The sequence below is a fragment of the Capricornis sumatraensis genome, chromosome 3 (assembly GCF_032405125.1).
Source record: "Capricornis sumatraensis isolate serow.1 chromosome 3, serow.2, whole genome shotgun sequence".
Classification (NCBI taxonomy): domain Eukaryota; kingdom Metazoa; phylum Chordata; class Mammalia; order Artiodactyla; family Bovidae; genus Capricornis; species Capricornis sumatraensis.
In genome coordinates, this window is record NC_091071.1 from 115,799,592 (window position 1) to 115,817,193 (window position 17,602).

A 17,602-nucleotide genomic window follows, 5' to 3' on the forward strand; every position below is an offset into this window, starting at 1 on the left:
TTTTGTGAGACTTAACTAGGGGAGGCAGATGACAGAGGTGATTCCAGAAGATTGGAAGCTAAAGGAAGATCTGGAGGAAGGGCTTCTAGTCTGGGGAACAGCAAGTGCCAAGGCATGGGGTCCAGAGTGCCAGTGTCTGGGGACTGGAGCAGCAGCCCCACGCCTCATCCAAGCCTCTGCTTCAGCATCTCCTCACCTGAGACCTGATGTTCACCATGTCTCAAATAGCTCCTTGGGTGTCACTTGCTTCCCCATGGCCTACCCTGTGTTCATGACATGACTTGAGAGTTTGTATTCACTTGTTTATTTCTTTTTATTTGCCATCCTGGCCAGCACATAAACTCCATGAGCTCTGGGGCTGTGTGTGTGTGTGTGTGTGTGTGTGTGTGTGTGTGTTTGGGCTGTGCCATATGGCTTGTGTGGTCTTCATTCCCTGGCTAGGGATAGATCCTGCACCCCTTGCATTGGCAGGCAGAGCCTTAATCACTGGATCACCAGGGAAGTCCCCTGGGACTTTGCTTTGTTTACTATTGTGTCTCAAGTGCCTAAAACAGTGCCTGGCACCTAGTAGGTGCTCGGTGAATGTCTGGATGGCTAAATGAAAGGGCTGTGGGGTTGGCATAGAGAGCAAGGCAGAGGGTGGTCCAAGATTCAGAGGGACCCTAGATGGGAAGGAGGGGGGTTTCCGGGCAAGGCCTCTGCGGGAACCAGAGGAGTCCACCTCACCTAGAGAGCAAACCAGAAAGCCTTCAGTGGAAGTCAGAAATGGTAGCCCTTCTCACACCTAGCATATTGATCCTTCTTTCCTCCTTGCCTTTTATTTTCCTTTCCATGTTTGTTGAGCACTTAATTGCGTTCCAAGCCCTCTTGGCACCAGAGACACAAAGGAGAAATAAGCATCATGTGACATTTGCCTTTGGAGAGAACTGTTGTCTATCCTGAAGAAATAAAATGAGAGAATCAAATTACACAAAAATATAGGGAACCAAATTATTTGGACACAAACTTTTACGTGTGTTCCTGCATTTTCCTTGTGGCTCACAGCATGAACATTGATATCCGGGAATTATTAATAATGGCTTAAAGGTTATGGTTCTCAGAATTCACTTCTGTCTCAGTAATGCTGACTCATAGTATATGTTTATATAACTGGCACAATCAAGTTATGAGTATAAAGGATTAGGGTAGTAGTTGGTAAATAAGATCAGTGTGAACATGCAGAAGTTGATTCACGTGTATTTAATGAAAAGACCATACAATGAGACTAGAAATACTTGTGCTTCCCATGGGAAGAATACATATGTGTGTGAGAGTCAGCCTCTTTGCTTGGACTTAGCAGGAAGAAAAAGCATCACGTTTTCTCATGTCTTTCCTCCCAGGAATAATCCCGGCGAATGGGAAGATGAATGTGACAGTGAAGTTTACCCCGTTTCAGTATGGGATGGCACAGATAAAAATGCAGCTGTGGGTTTCACAGTTCAACTCTCAACCGTACGAGTGTGTCTTCACCGGGACATGCTACCCCAACGTGGCTTTAAAGTACGGCTGCCTGGGGAGACTTCTGTTTATCCTCCAAACCCCAATTCTTCCGTTCATCCATTCCGTTGTTTCTTTCTTGTAGCGGAATGCCATCAAAGCCTTACTTAATATGCCTGGAACTAATATACAGTTACATGTCAATTCTGTCTCAATTTTGAAACTTACTTAAATGGTGAACCTTCATAAAATACCCTTTAAAATATGACAGTGATACAGAGAATATCTCTGTGCTGGTAGCAATAGTTGCTTCTGCCAAGAGAGAGAAGAGTTGACTGAGAAAAGAGATTTTGGAGAGGATACTTTCTTTCACTGATTACTATCACTGCACTGTTTGAATTGTTGGCCACATGTGTATTAGTGTCTATTCAAAAATTCAAGTCATAATGCCAGAACCACATAGCTATATTCTAAGTTTCAATATAATATTATAATGAGTGGAGTGCCTGCCCTGTGCAGTGTCCACTGCAAAGCCCCACGGGAAATGGTCCACACTCTAAAGATGCTGAAGACAGGAGCCGAAATAAGTCAAGTATAACAAATGCCTTTAACATAAGGCAGAAATGGAAACATCCTGGGTGGGAGATTTTCTTAAAGCACCCTCAGCATTCGAGTCAGAGTAAAAATGTGAAATGGGTTTAAGTTTTAAACCCATTTTTAAGTTTTAAACCCATGGGTTTAACTATAACAGTTAGCCCTGAACTTCCATTTCCAGTGAATGTGAGCTTGTATTTTTATATCCAAGTATATCTAGTTAATAAGGTGTTTTCTAACTTGCATTATGTTTATAGAAGTGAAAAGGAAAAAATTTCACAGTATAAATCCTAATCTTGAAAAATCCTTATAAATATTTTGAAAATGATGAAGGCAAAGGTTGATTTTCCTCCTCTCCCCTTCACACATACATTCACATCACAGATTAACATCATTAGACATATTAAAAGTGGAATAACAACCTACTATCAAAATAAGAACTCCATGATTTATTATATATTTATATTATTATTTTCTTTCTCAGAAGCCAAAGCAGCTTGAATCAACTATAGAATATTAGTGTGACCTGCTCCAAATCTTGCAAGTTCCTGTAGTAAAACTAAAGTAGTTCAGCCAATAAAGAGGTAGCATTGGACATAAAAGAAAAACAGTCCTCACTTTCCTGGTGTCAGTTAACTGACTGAGAAGAATGCTGTTTGCAGCTCACAACATGCACCACAACACAGAGATGACCTCCTCAGAGGCGTCGCTTGAGTGGGACTTTGACATGTCTACCCCTCCATGACACATTCTTAAACACAGTGGCGCATCGCATGGCAGGAGCTCCAAGCAGGAACAGATGCACACCTTCTTTAAACTATGTTTTGCTTTCCCATCTGGAGTTTAATATCTGATCTAGAACACTCTTGACGTTTTCAAGGACCATGTCTCAAGACCTGCCTGTCTCCCCGGGCTTCAGATAGTGCTGGAACATGTTCCAGCTAGATGTTCCACCAGGAAGGGGAAAAATGATCCAGCTGCAGTGTTCTCTGAAGATTTCACAGGTGCTTTTTTTTGTTTCAGAGTTGGATATGTGATGAATTCACATCCAATTGGCACTGCCAAGTCCATATAACTCTTGGTTTCTCGCTTTCTCATATCCCTTCATTTCCATCATCAACACTAGCAGTTAGACTTCTTAAAGAGACTGGTGTTTTTTTTTCTGATTGAAGTGCAATTGACTTAACACTGTTGTGTTAACTTCTGCTGTTCAGCAATGTGACTGTTATACGCATATATACATATACACACATGTATATATATTCTTATTCATATTCTTTTCCATATGGTTTATCACAGGTTGTTGAATACAGTTCCCTGTGCTCTACAGTAGGACCTTGTTGTTCACCCATCCTGTGTATAATAGTTTGCGTCTGTGAATCCCAGACTGCTAATACTTCCCTCCCCCATCCTTCTCCTCCTTGGCAACCAGAAGTCTGTCCTCTTTGCCTGTGAGTCTATTTTGTAGATAAGTTCGTTTGTGTCATATTTTAGATTCCACACATATAAGTGATATCTTATGGTATTTGTCTTTCTCTTTCTGACTTACTTCACGTAGTATGGTAACCTCTAGGTCCATGCATGTTGTTGGGCATTATTCTGCTCATTTTGTGGCTGAATAGTATTCCATTGTATATATGCACCGCATCTTCTTTGTCCATTCATCTGCTGATGGACATTTAGGTTGTCTCTGGCTATAGTAAATGTGTTGCTATGAACATAGGGGTGCGTGTATCTTTAGAATTATGGTTTTCTCTGGATACATGCCCAGGAGAGGACTTGCAGGATCATATGGTAGCTCTAGTTTTAGTTTTTTAAGGAACCTCCATGCTGTTCTCCATAATAACTGCACCAACTTACATTCCCGTTAACAGTGTAGAAGGTTCCATCTCAAGGAGACTGGGTTTTTTTTGTCATCCTCAAATATTCTAGGTTGTTTCCCAAATGTTTATGGCAGAGGTGGTGTCAGAGCTCTGCTCTGTTGAGATGCGAACACCAGGCCACAGCTCATCCCTAACCAAGCATCTCACCCTTGTACCTCACAGTGCATCCATCAGTATGCATCGCTCCCACCCAGGGACAGGTTCTCCTATGCCTGGGACCTTTCAGAACTCTTACACTGGCCTTATTGAATTTGGGGTTGCAGGCATATAGCCTGTGTTATACAAGACAGCCGGATCAGTAGGTGCTCAACCAAAGCAAACAGAGTGTCAGAATGCCTAAATGGCAGCAATTTCTCATCTTCTCTCCCAAGTGTCACCGACAGGTGTCATCCCACCAAACTTGTGCTTGAGGAAATGCTTTCACGGGCAGCATTTATGAACATAGCGTGGTTCTACTACCCCTCATGACTAATAAACAGCTTCCGCAGACATGGAAGCAGCCCTGTCTACACCTATCCATGTTCAAAGCAGTTTTCATTTATAGAAAAGATCTCAAACATTAGCCTGAGTCACTTTTTTTAATTGGAGGATAATGGCTTTACAGTGCTGCGTTGCTTTCTGCTGTACAACAGCATGAATCAACCGTAAGTATACATATGTCCTCTCCCTCTTGAACCTCCCTGCCACCCCAACATCCCATCCCACCCCTTTAGGTTGTCACAGAGCACTGTGTTGAGCTCCCTGTGTTATACAGCAACTTCACACTATTTTACATATGGTATCTATTTTACATATGGTAATCTATTTTACATATGGTAATCTGTTTTACATATGGTATCTATTTTACATATGGTAATCTGTTTTACATATGGTATCTATTTTACATATGGTAAATATGTTTCAGTAGTACTCTTTCAATTCATCCCACCCTCTCCTTCGCCCACTGTAGCCGCAAGTCTCTTCTCTATATCTGCATCTCTATTCCTGCCCTGCAAATAGGTTCATCAGTACCATTTTTCTAGGTTTCATATATATGCGTTCATATTCCATATTTGTTTTTCTCTTCCTGACTGACTTCACTCTGTATCCACCTCCCTAAAATGGACTCAAATTTGCTCCTTCTTATGGCTGAGTAATATTCCATTGTATATAGTACCACAACTTATTTATCCATCCATCTGTTGGTGGACATCTAGGTTGCTGCCATGTCCTGGCTATTGTAAATAGTGCTACAATGAACACTGGGGTACATGTGTTTTTTGAATTATGGTTTTCTCAGGGTATATGCCCAGTAGTGGGATTGCTGGGTCATATGGTAGATTTATTTCTAGTTTTTTTTTTTAAGGAATCTCCATACTGTTCTTCAAAGTGGCTGTATCAATTTATATCCCTACCAACAGTGCAAGAGGGTTCCCTTTTCTCCACACCCACTCCAGCGTTTATTGTTTGTCGATTTTTTGGTGATGGCCATTCTGACTAGTGTGAGATAATACCTCACTGTAGTTCTGATCCACATTTCTCTAATAATGAGTGATATTGATAATTTTTTTCATCTGTTTATTGGCCATCTGTATGTCTTCTTTGGAGCAAAGTCTGTTTAAGTCTTCTGCCCCTTTTTTTAGAGAGAGAGAGAGGTGCATGAGCTGCAACAGGTTGTGTATTTTGGAGACTAATTCTTTGTCAGTTGCTTCATTTGCAATTATTTTCTCCCATTGTGAGTGTCATCTTTTCATCTTGTTTGTAGTTTCCTTTTAATTAGGACCCATTTGTTTATTTTTCTTCTTATTTCCATTACCCTAGGAGGTGGGTCAAAGAGGATCTTGCTGTGATATATGTCAAAAAATGTTCTGCCTATATTTTCCTCTAAGAAGTTTATAGTTGCTGGCTTTACCTTTATGTCTTTCATCCATTTTGAGTTTATTTTTGTTATGGTGTAAGGAAGTGTTCTAACTTCAATCTTTTACATGTAGCTGTCCAGTTTTCCCAGCACCACTTATTGAAGAGACTCTTTTCTTCATTGTATACTCTTGCCTCCTTTGTCAAAGACAAGTTGCTTATAGGTGTGTGGGTTTATCTCTGGGCTTTCTATCTTATTCCATTGTTCTGTATTTCTGTTTTAATGTCAGTACCATACTGTTTTGATGACTGTAGCTTTGTAGTATAGTCTGAAGTCAGGGAGTTTGATTCCTCCAACTCCATTTTTCTTTCTTAAGATTGCTTTGGCTATTTAGGATCTTTTGTGTTTCCATAAAAACTGTGAAATTTTTTGTTTTAGTTCTGTGAAAAATGCCATTGGTAATTTGATAGGCATTGTACTGAATCTGTAGATTGCTTTGCGTAGTATAGTCATTTTTACAATATTATGAATCACTTTTTTAAAACATTTTGTTACAAACAACATAATTATTCTTTTATAATCAATGTAAGAGTTTTTTAAGTGTGGTAAATAAATTTAGCCATGAAAAACCAATAGCCTAGGAATGAGTTATGCTGGATGCCAGGAGCATTTTTCAGCATGTCCTATTTTCCACTTACTATGTTCTTTGAGAATGTAAGGACAATAGCCATTGCCCCACTGTTTATTTATGATTATGCTCTGCCACCCTGACCTTGTGTTTATTTTCATAAACCACTGTTTTAGCACCCAAGTTGATTTTGAGTTTTGTTGTCATTTTTCAGTCGCTAAGTTGTCTCCAACTCTTTGTGACCCTATGAGCTATAGCAAGCCAGGTTCTTCTGTCCTCCACTATCTCCCAGAGTTTGCTCAAATTCATGTCTATTGAATCAGTGATGCTATCTAACCATCTCATCCTCTGATGCCCCCTTCCCTTGAAGTTTTCATCTTTCCCAGCATCAGGGTCTTTTCCAATGAGCTGGCTCTTCACATCAGGTGTGTCCAAAGCATTGGAGCTTCAACTTCAGCATCAGTCCTTCCAGTGAATATTCAGGGTTTATTTCCTTTAGGATTGGCTGGTTTGATCTTGCTGTCCAAAGGACTCTCAAGAGTCTTCTCCAACACCACAGATCAAAAGCATCAGTTCTTTGGCAATCAGCCTTCTTTGGTCCAACTCTCACATCCGTACATGACAGCTAAAATATCATAGTTTAGATATAGTATTTAATGGACTATAAGTCTTGATATTATTGGAAAGAACTAAAATTCGGAGCCTTGTGTTGTTGCATTAAATACTAATTTAATATCTGTTCTCAACTCTAGGTTGGAAGAATTTGAAAGAGTAAACACTCTTTCTAAGAAAGTAGTTGTTCCTCCAGAAAAGGCAATGACACGTGTACCTTTTCCCCAATTGCCAGCAAAGGCAAAGCCTCCGAAGATTAAGGTAAAGTGGGCATTATGGTAACCACAACAGAAGGAACAACAGAGAGGCCAAAGAGTGACTTTTCTCTCCTGATTTGGTCTCAGGAAATCGAATATCACAACTTGAGATTTCCAGTAGATTTATTGAATCCGTTTGCTGTGGCAACTGTTTTAAACCAAGAACCAGGAAAATTAAAGATTAAAGAATTGAGAGAAGGTAAGCAATGAATCCATCATAAATCAGCTCTGGGCAGAATCTAAAGGAGTTATTGCTTCTCATATTTACTGCTTATGAGCAGCAGCAACAAAACTCAATTAGAGCCGTGTTACATTTTGCCGTTAGAAATGTTTTTCTCCCAGCCAGTGATTCTGATTTGATTATTGGTATAATCATTGTTTGCTCCTGCCCTCAGTTTTGGACCAAGGCACTGAGATTTCAAAAACAAGACAAATGAAAGAAGCACTCTTTGAACAGAAAGTCAGACAGGACACTTGTGAAGAGATTGAAAATCACCTGAAGTGGTAAGTGTCCCATGATTATTTGCATCAAGTGATGGTGTTTTTGGTAAATGGCTTTTTATCCATGAAACACAATGAACGAATGAATGTAATAACTTTTTATGCCCTTTGAAACATTTGGTTATTTTCTCCCCTTTAATGGACTTTGTTTCAGAGTGAAGTTTCTATCAGGAGTAAATCAATGTGACCACACCATGCTCTTTCCCAAGTGTGACCAGCACAGAACCAAAGTGCACCCCCCTCACGCCAGGACACCCCCTCCCTGGGGTGACTCGGGCCCTGAATCTTGCCCGACTATCTCTCACCCCACCCAAGCCCCCTGTGCCCTGGGCTGTGAGCTGCAAGGGCCATCTGGGGAGCCTGGCAGTGCAGGTGGGGTGGGAGAGGCTCCTAGTGAAGGTTTTCAAATTCAGATGCAGGTTTTTACCAGACCACACAAGACATAACTACATGTACAGACTCAGCTGAAGTAACTGGAAACTCTAAAACTGAGTTCAGAAGGAGACTCCTGGAAAGTTTGGTTAGGTGGCCACCCTGTCACGGCCCTGCTTCCTCACTGCCCAGACAGAGAACTCACTGCGTGCTCTGGGGCCAGCCCAGGTGTTCGCACCCTGCCACCTCTCATGAGAAACAACCCCTTCTGTGAATTCACAGAATCTTGTGTGAGTCTGTACTCAGGGTCTGGCCTTAGTTGAATGGAGAGTATGCCAGGTTACCCAGCACCATTTGAGAAAAAACTCTTTCCCTATTGTAAAAAATAAAAGGACATGTTGTCATTGTAAAAAAACTTGAAAACATTTTTTAAGTGTAGAAAATGAAAAAGAATCACTATAATGCAGTGACCACTGTTAACCCTGGTGTTTTTCCTTCCTCCTGTGCTGCTTTGTAACAGGCTTGAAATCATATCCTAAATTCAGTTTTGATCATGTATTATTCACTTAATATTTTCTCCCAACTTTTTGCTGAAAGATTTTAAACCATCCAGTGAGACCCACACACACTGATGTATGGTCATCAGTAGTTAGTACTGTGCCTCGCACACAAGTGCAAACGCACACTCACACACACTCCTTTCATCTCCCTGAGCCATTTGGAAGTGAGTGCAGGTACCAGTAACCATGAGGCCTCACCTCTAAAGGCTTTAGCTCCTAAGAACAAGGACATTCTCCAGTATCACCATAATTACTTCTGAGAACTTTAACATTGATATAACATTAAATCATCAGCCTATATGCAAATTTACCCAGTTGTTCCCATAATGCTTCTATACCAGGGATGTCCCCATAATGCTTCTATACCAGGGATGTTTTGGTTTTTGAAAAGGGGAAGCCAAGATCCAATCAAAGATCATATGGTTTGTATCTCTTTCAGTTCAGTTCAGTTCAGTCGCTCAGTCGCTCAGTCGTGTCCAACTCTTTGCAACCCAATGAATTGCAGCACGCCAGGCCTCCCTGTCCATCACCAACTCCCAGAGTTCACTCAAACTCACATCCATCGAGTTGGTGATGCCATCCAGCCATCTCATCCTCTGTCGTCCCCTTCTCCTCCTGCCCCCAATCCCTCCCAGCATCAGAGTCTTTTCCAATGAGTCAACTCTTCGCATGAGGTGGCCAAAGTACTGGAGTTTCAGCTTTAACATCATTCCTTCCAAAGAAATCCTAGGGCTGATCTCCTTTAGAATGGACTGGTTGGATCTCCCTGCAGTCCAAGGGACTCTGAAGAGTCTGCTCCAACACCACAGTTCAAAAGCACCAATTCTTTGGCGCTCAGCTTTCTTCACAGTCCAACTCTCACATCCATACATGACCACTGGAAAAACCATAGCCTTGACTAGACAGACCTTAGTCGGCAAAGTAATGTCTCTGCTTTTGAATATGCTATCTAGGTTGGTCATAACTTTCCTTCCAAGGAGTAAGCGTCTTTTAATTTCATGGCTGCAATCACCAGCTGCAGTGATTCTGGAGCCCCAGAAAATAAAGTCTGACACTGTTTCCACTGTTTCCCCATCTATTTCCCATGAAGTGATGGGACCTGATGCCATGATCTTCGTTTTCTGAATGTTGAGCTTTAAGCCAACTTTTTCACTCTCCTCTTCCACTTTCCTCAAGAGGCTTTTTAGCTCCTCTTCACTTTCTGCCATAAGGGTGGTGTCATCTGCATATCTGAGGTTATTGATATTTCTCCTGGCAATCTTGATTCCAGCTTGTGTTTCTTCCAGTCCAGCGTTTCTCATGATGTACTCTGCATAGAAGTTAAGTAAGCAGGGTGACAATATAGTCTTGACGTACTCCTTTTCCTATTTGGAACCAGTCTGTTGTTCCATGTTCAGTTCTAACTGTTGCTTCCTGACCTGTATACAGGTTTCTGAAGAGGCAGGTTAGGTGGTCTGGTATTCCCATCTCCTTCAGAATTTTCCACAGTTTATTGTGATCCACACAGTCAAAGGCTTTGCCATTGTCTCTTTAGTCTCCTTTAAAAAAATTCTCCAGAACTTTTACTATATACTTTTTTTGGCACTCAGCCTGTGAGATCTTATTTCCCTGACCAGGGATTGAACTTGGGCCCTTGGCAGTGAAAGTGCCGGGACCTAACCACCACCAGGGAATTCCACTACTATATACTTTGAACGTGTGTCAGACTCCACAATGGGTACCTTACATACAAGAGGTTGTGTTTTTTTTTTTCAATTAATTGGTTTTTAAATTATTATTATTTATTTTATTTTTTAATTTTTGGTCATTGCTGCCTGCGGGTTTTCTCTAGTTGTGAAGAGTTGTGGTGCACTGGCTTCTCACTGCAGTGGCTTCTCCGGTTGTGGAGCACAGGCTCCAGGTCCATGGGCTTCAGTGGTTGTTGTGCATGGGCTCAGTAGTCGTGGTTCACGGGCTCTAGAGTGCTGGCTCAGTGGTTGTGGCGCACGAGCTTTGTTGCTCCACAGCATGTGGAATCCTCCCAGACCAGGGATTGAACTCACGTCCCCCCCTATTGGCAAGTGGACTACTATCCACTGTTAACACCAGGGAAGTCCCCCAGAGTATTTTTTAAAGTGGGATGAAATTCACATCACCTGAAATGAACCATTTTCATCATTTTAATGTGTACAACCCCAGAAGTTCTTAGTATGTTCACAGTGTTATACAACCATCAGTACTTAGTTCCAGAACTTTTACATCCCTGCCAAAAAGAATCCTGTAAGCATGAAGAACTCATGCCCCCATCCTCCTGTTTCCCCTACCCCTGGCAACCACTCAACCAGTGTTTGTCTCTGATATTGCCCCTTCTGGACATTTCATATGAATGTAGTCATATAATATGTGACCTTTAGTAACTGGCTTCTTCACTGGGCTTCCCTGGTGGCTTAAGCAGTAAGGAATCTGCCTGTAATGCAGGAGACCCAGATTCGAGGCCTGGATCAGAAAGATTCCCTGGAGGAGAGAATGGCTACCCACTCCAGTCTTCTTTCCTGGAGAATTCCATGGACAGAGGAGCCTGGCAAGCTATAGTCCAAAGGGCCACAAAGAGTTGGACATGACTGGGCCACTAACACTTTCACTTTGTTCACTAAACACGTTTTCAATGTTCATCCATGTCACAGCATCTATCACTACTTCGTTTATCTTTACGGGGAATAAGGTTTTGTTTTATCAACATTCTACACTGTGTTTATTCATCAGTTGGTGGACATTTGGGAGGTTTCCAGTTTGGAGCTATTTGAAATAATGCTGCTGTGAACGTTTATATACAAGTGTTTGTGTGAACTTACCTTTTCAGTGCTCTTGGGTATATACATAGGAGAGGAATTACTGGGTCTCAAGATAATTCACGTGTAACTTTTTGAGAATAGCCAAGCTGTGTTCTACATGACTACACCATTTTACATTCCAGTTTCTCCACATCCTTGGCAATTCCTGTTATTTTCCTTTGTTATGATTGCTATCATCATCTTTGTCAATTATCATAGCCATCCAAGTAGGTATGACATAGTCCATCACTGTGGCTCTGATTTGCATTTTGACGCTTACTCCTTGGAAGGAAAGTTATGACCAACCTAGACAGTATATTCAAAAGCAGAGACATTACTTTGCCAACAAAGGTCCATCTAGTCTAGGCTATGGTTTTTCCAGTGGTCATGAATGGATATGAGAGTTGGACTGTGAAGAAAGCTGAGCGCCAAAGAATTGATGGTTTTGAACTGTGGTGTTGGAGAAGATTCTTGCAAGTCCCTTGGACTGCAGGGAGATCCAACCAGTCCATCCTAAAGGAGATCAGTCCTGGGTGTTCATTGGAAGGACTGATGTTGAAGCTGAAACCCCAATATTTTGGCCACCTCATCCAAAGAGTTGACTCATTGGAAAAGACCCTGATGCTGGGAAGGATTGGGGACAGGAAGGGAAGGGGACGACAGAGGATGAGATGGCTGGATGGCATCACTGACTCAATGGACATGAATTTGGGTAGGCTCCGGGAGTTGGTGATGGACAGGGAGGCCTGGTGTGCTGCAATTCATGGGGTCACAAAGAGTCGGACACGACTGAGCGACTGAACTGAACTGAATGATGAATGAGATTGAGTGTTCGGGTCTCTTTATTCATAAATATTTTAGCATGTGTCACTGGAAGACAAGCTTCCCTGTGGGGAACATGTTGTTCACCCTACTTGTGTTGCTGGCATCTGCAACTTCTCTCTTCTTTGGTGTGCTCTCCTGCATCAGCTCTGCAGTTCAGCTGAGATGCTCCATCCTGAAATAGATTGTAGTATTCTGATGGGTTCTGGAAGTTGTTTTTTTTTTTTTCCTCCCCAGGCAGGTGCACCTCGGTAAGGATCATATGTCCTTTAAATTAAAAAAAGACATTTATGAGGAGCGGCAAAGAGTAAACAACAAATACAAGGTCAGAATTACTGCTAATCTGATATCGTTTATTTCACTAAATATTTTTAATTCCTGCTATATGCAAGATGTCACAGCTGGAGGGAAAAAAAAAATCTTACAGTTAAGTTGAAAGGGGAGGCTGATAACATGCCCACCGTTAGCAATGAATTGAGGCTAGCCATACCTGTCACTGGAAACATCCGGTAAGTAGTGTAGAGATTCAAGGGACAGTGAGAGAGGACTCATCTAACTAGAAAGCTTCCTAGGAGACACAGTACAGTTTTGAAAGGTAGTAAATAAGAAACAAGCATCCAACTCAGAAGCAGGGAATGGCTCCAATTCGGGCTGGAATGCTGGGCGTGATCTGCAGTGCATGGAGATAAGAGACACCCAGAGACAGCAGCCAGGAGCCACACCAGAGCCAGGTCCAAACTAACGCTGGAGGCCCAGGCCCACAGCAGAAAGATGAGCAAAAGCAAGAGGGATGGACGATTCAGATCGAGTGGTCATGAGAGCCCAATGGCACAGACACTCAAGGATGGAGACTTCCTGCTCAAGGGAGATGGTCAGTAATGTTCACTTCTGAGATGTTCATCATAAATAAGTAGAGTCTGAATAAAGATACAAGAAGTCTCTCTCTTTCTTCTAACAACACCTTTGCCAATCCCTTTTTAAAATTGCCTATTTTATTTGACTTGTGGTGGAGGAGATTTAGGTCTCTCCCTACAAAATCTGTGTTTTGAACCTGAGATCCACAGTCTCAAACTCCACATGTTTGAGATCAGCTGTGTTCATGTAAGAGCTCACCACCTGCTGACAACCATAGATGTCTCTCACTTCTGTTTTGTTTTTTTATTTTACTGAAGTATAGTTGATTTTGTTGAGGTTCAGTCACTCAGTATGGTCTGACTCTTTGTGACCCCATGGACTGCAGCATGCCAGCAGGCTTCCCTATCCTTCACTGTCTCCCGGAGTTTGCTCAAGCTCATGTCCATTGAATTGGTGATGCCATCCAACCGTCTCAGTCTCTGTCACCCCTTCTTCTCCTGCCTTCAGTCTTTCCCAGCATCAGGGTCTTTTCTAATGAGTCAGCTCTTCATATCTGGTGGCCAAAGTTTTGGAGCTTCAGCTTCAGCATTAGTCCTTCCAGTGGGATATGCATACTCCAGTGGAGTATGCAGGATTGATTTCCTTTAAGATTCACTGGCTTTATCTCCTTGCTGTCCAAGGGACTGTCAAGAGTATTCTCCAACCCCACAGTTCAAAAACATTCATTCTTAAGCACTCAGCCTTTATGGGCCGCCAACTCTCACATTTGTATATGACTACTGGAAAGACTATACCTTTGAGTATACAAACCTTTTTGGCCAAGTGATGGTTCTGCTTTTTAATACACTGTCTAGGTTTGTATAGCTTCTTTCCAAGGAGCAAGCATCTTTTAGTTTCATTGTCCACAGTCATTTTGGAACCCAAGAAAATAAAGTCTGTCACTGTTTCCACTGTTTTGCCATCTATTTGCCATGAAGTGATGGGACTGGATGCCATGATCTTTGTTTTCTGAATGTTGGGTTCTAAGCCAGCTTTCTCACTCTCCTCTTTTAGCTTCATCAAGAGGCTCCTCTTTGCTTTCTTGCATTAGGGTAGTGTTATCTGCATATTTGAGATTATTGATATTTCTACCTGCAGTCTTAATTCCAGCTTGTGCTTTATCCAGCCTGGCATTTCACATGATGTACTCTGCATATAAGCTAAATAATCAGGGTGACAATATACAGCCTTGACGTACTGCCTTCCCAGTTTTGAACCAGTCCCTTGTTTCATGTCTGGTTCTAACTGTTGCTTCTTGACCTGCATAGAGGTTTCTCAGGAGGCAGCTAAGGTGTTCTGGTATTCCCATCTTTTTAAGAATTATTCAGTTTTGTGATCCACACAGTCAAAGGCTTTAGCATAGTCAATGAAGCAGAAGTAGATGTTTTTCTGGAATTCTCTTGCTTTTTCTGTGACCCAGTGGATGGTGCAATTTGATCTCTGGCTCCTCTGCCTTTTCTAAATCCAGCTTGTACATCTGGAAGTTCTCGGTTCACATGTTGTTGAAGCCTCACTAGCATGTGAAATGAGTGCAATTGTGCAGTAGTTTGAACATTCTTTGGCATTTCCCTTCTTTGAGATTGGATTGAGAACCAACACTGAGTGGCCTCAGTCCTGTGGCCACTGCTGAGTTTTCCAAATTTGCTGGCTGGCATATTGAGTGCAGCACTTTAACAGCATCATCTTTTAGGATTTGAAATAGCTCAGCTGAAATTCCATCACCTTCACTAGCTTTGTCTGTAGTAATGGTTCCCAAGGCCCACTTAGGAACCAGGTTTCAGGATATCTTACTCCAGGTTTCAGGATATCTGCTTCTAGATGAGTGACCACACCATCATGGCTATCCAGGTCATTAAGACCTTTTTTGTACAGTTCTTCTGTGTATTCCTGCCACCTCTTCTTAATATCTTTTGCTTCGGTTAGGTCCATGTGTTTCTGTCCTTTATTGTGCCCATCCTAGCATGAAATATTCCCTTGGTAGCTCTAATTTTCTTGAAGAGATCTCGTCTTTCTTATTCTGTTGTTTTCCTCTATTTCTTTGCATTGTTCACTTCAGAAAGCTTTCTCATCTCTCCTTGCTATTCTTTGGAACTCTGCATTCAGATGGATATATCTTTCCTTTTCTCCTTTGCCTTCACTTCTCTTCTTTTCTCAGCTATTTGTAAGGCTCATATTAGTTTCAGGTATACAGTACAGTAATTCAGTTATACACACACACACGTATATATATGTATATTCTTCTTCAGATTCTTTTCCCTTATACGTTATGACAAAATACTCTATAGCTCAAAATACAGTATAGCTCCCTGTGCCATACAGTAGGTCTTCTTATTTCTAAATAAGGTGTTTATGTGATGGTTGGAATAGACTTCTTGAAGTTCAATCTTTATTTATTCATTTTTAATTTTTATTTTATATTGGACTAGTGCTTCTCTGGTGGCTCAGTGGTAAAGAATCTCCCAGCCAATGCAGGAGATGCAGGTTCCGTCCCTGGGACGGGAAGATCCTCTGGTAAAGGAAATGGCAACCCACTCCAGTATTCTTGCCTGGGAAATTCCATGGACAGAAGAGCTTGGCAGGCTATAGTCCGCTGGGGTTGCAAAAGAGTCAGACATAACTTATCGACTAAACAACAACAACATAGTTGATTAACAATGTTGTGTTAGTTTCAGGTGTGTGACACAGTGATTCAGTTATCGTTGTTGTTCAGTTGCTAAGTTGTTGTTCAGCCACTAAGTTGTGTCCAACTCTTTCGAACTCCATAGACTGCAGCACGTCAGACTCCCTTGTCCTTCACTAGCTCCCAGAGTTTGCTCAGATTCATGTCCATTGAATCAGTGATGCCATCCAATCATCATGTTCTCTGCCGCCCCCTTCTCCTCCTGCCCTCAGTCTTTCCTAGCATCAGAATCTTTTCCAATGAGTCAGCTCTTCACAGCAGGTGTCCAAAGTATTTGAGCTTCAGCTTCAGCAGCAGTCTTTCCAGTTAATATTCAGGGTTGATTTCCTTTACAATTGACTGGTTTGGTCTCCTTGAAGTCTTAAAGTATTCTTAAGAGTCTTCTCCAGCACCACAGTTCAAAAGCATCAATTCTTTAGTGCTCATCCTTCTTAATGGTCCAACTCTCACATCTGTACATGACTGCTGGAAAAACCATAGCTTTGACTATATGGACCTTTGTCAGAAAAATATTGTCTCTAGTTTTTAATATGCTGTCTAGGTTTGTAATACCTTTTCTTCCAAGGAGCAAGCATCTTTTAATTTCATGACTGCAGTCACCATCTGCAGTGATTTTGGAGCCCAGGAAAATAAAGTTTGTCACTGTTTCCACTTTTTTCCCTTCTATTTGCCATCAAGTGATGGGATAAGATGCCATGATTTTCATTTTTTCAGTGTTGAGCTTTAAGCCAGCTTTTTCGCTCTCCTCTTTCACCTTCATCAAAAGGCTCTTTAGTTCCTCTTCACTTTCTGCCATTAGAGTGGTATCATCTACATCAGTTATACATATATGTATATCTATTTTTATCAAATTATTTTCCCATTTAAGCTATTACAGAATATTGAGCAGAGTTCCCTGATCTATACAGTAGGTCCTTGTTGGTTATCCATTTTAAATATAGTAGTATGTATGCCAATCAGTTTAGTCTTAAAAATGACTGTGGATAGTGTAGCTGAGAACCAAGCTAATTTTAGAAATTAATTAGCAAATAGTAAAACCCACAGAGAAGCAAAAACTAACACATTTTTGCAGTGTGTATGGTCCTTTTTACTGCGGAGACAGGTATGTGCAGACACTGACCAAGCCAAGCCAGCCTTCCTGAGAACAACCTGGAAGTGCCTAGTGTGGAACAGGGGAGATTACTCAGGGGCCAGGAGGACACAAGCAGTAAGGGGAAGGGGAGCAATCTGGGGGACTCTTAATCCAGGGACGAGACAAACCCCCAACCTCCACCACCCAGGAAGAGGGGAGAGATCACATGCCTGTGTTAAACCTGATCCTTGGTTAATTAGCTCTAAGGAGCTTAAAACTTTACTGGGATGTTAAATTTCTTTTAAATGAAATCTCTACACCCCCATGGAGACACAGTTTCCTAGAATCCTTTCTGTGAATTTTAAATGCTTCGGATAATTTCCAGAAACTATCGTTAAGATCCCTTGGAGGAGGAAACGGCAACTCACTCCAGTATTCTTGTCTGGAAGATTCCATGGAGAGAGGAGCCTTGCAGGCTACAGCCAGTGGGGTCCCAAAAAGTCAGACATGACCGAGTGGTCGCATGCGTGTACACGCGCGTGCACGCGTACACCCACAGACACACACACTCTCTCTAATTTTAATAAGAAGGTGTTGGGTTTGT

The 17,602-nt window shown here is 41.8% G+C and overlaps 1 protein-coding gene across 1 annotated transcript in view; it reads left to right on the forward strand.

Moving 5' to 3' along the window:
* The window catches only part of CFAP221 (cilia and flagella associated protein 221), a 122,082-nt gene that overhangs the window by 48,682 nt on the left and 55,798 nt on the right, over nucleotides 1–17,602 (forward strand). The window contains exons 7-11 of the mRNA XM_068969195.1: nucleotides 1,380–1,539; nucleotides 7,171–7,291; nucleotides 7,375–7,486; nucleotides 7,683–7,791; nucleotides 12,590–12,677. Of these exons, the coding sequence (XP_068825296.1) occupies nucleotides 1,380–1,539; nucleotides 7,171–7,291; nucleotides 7,375–7,486; nucleotides 7,683–7,791; nucleotides 12,590–12,677 (590 nt within the window). The remainder of the gene's footprint in view (nucleotides 1–1,379; nucleotides 1,540–7,170; nucleotides 7,292–7,374; nucleotides 7,487–7,682; nucleotides 7,792–12,589; nucleotides 12,678–17,602) is intronic.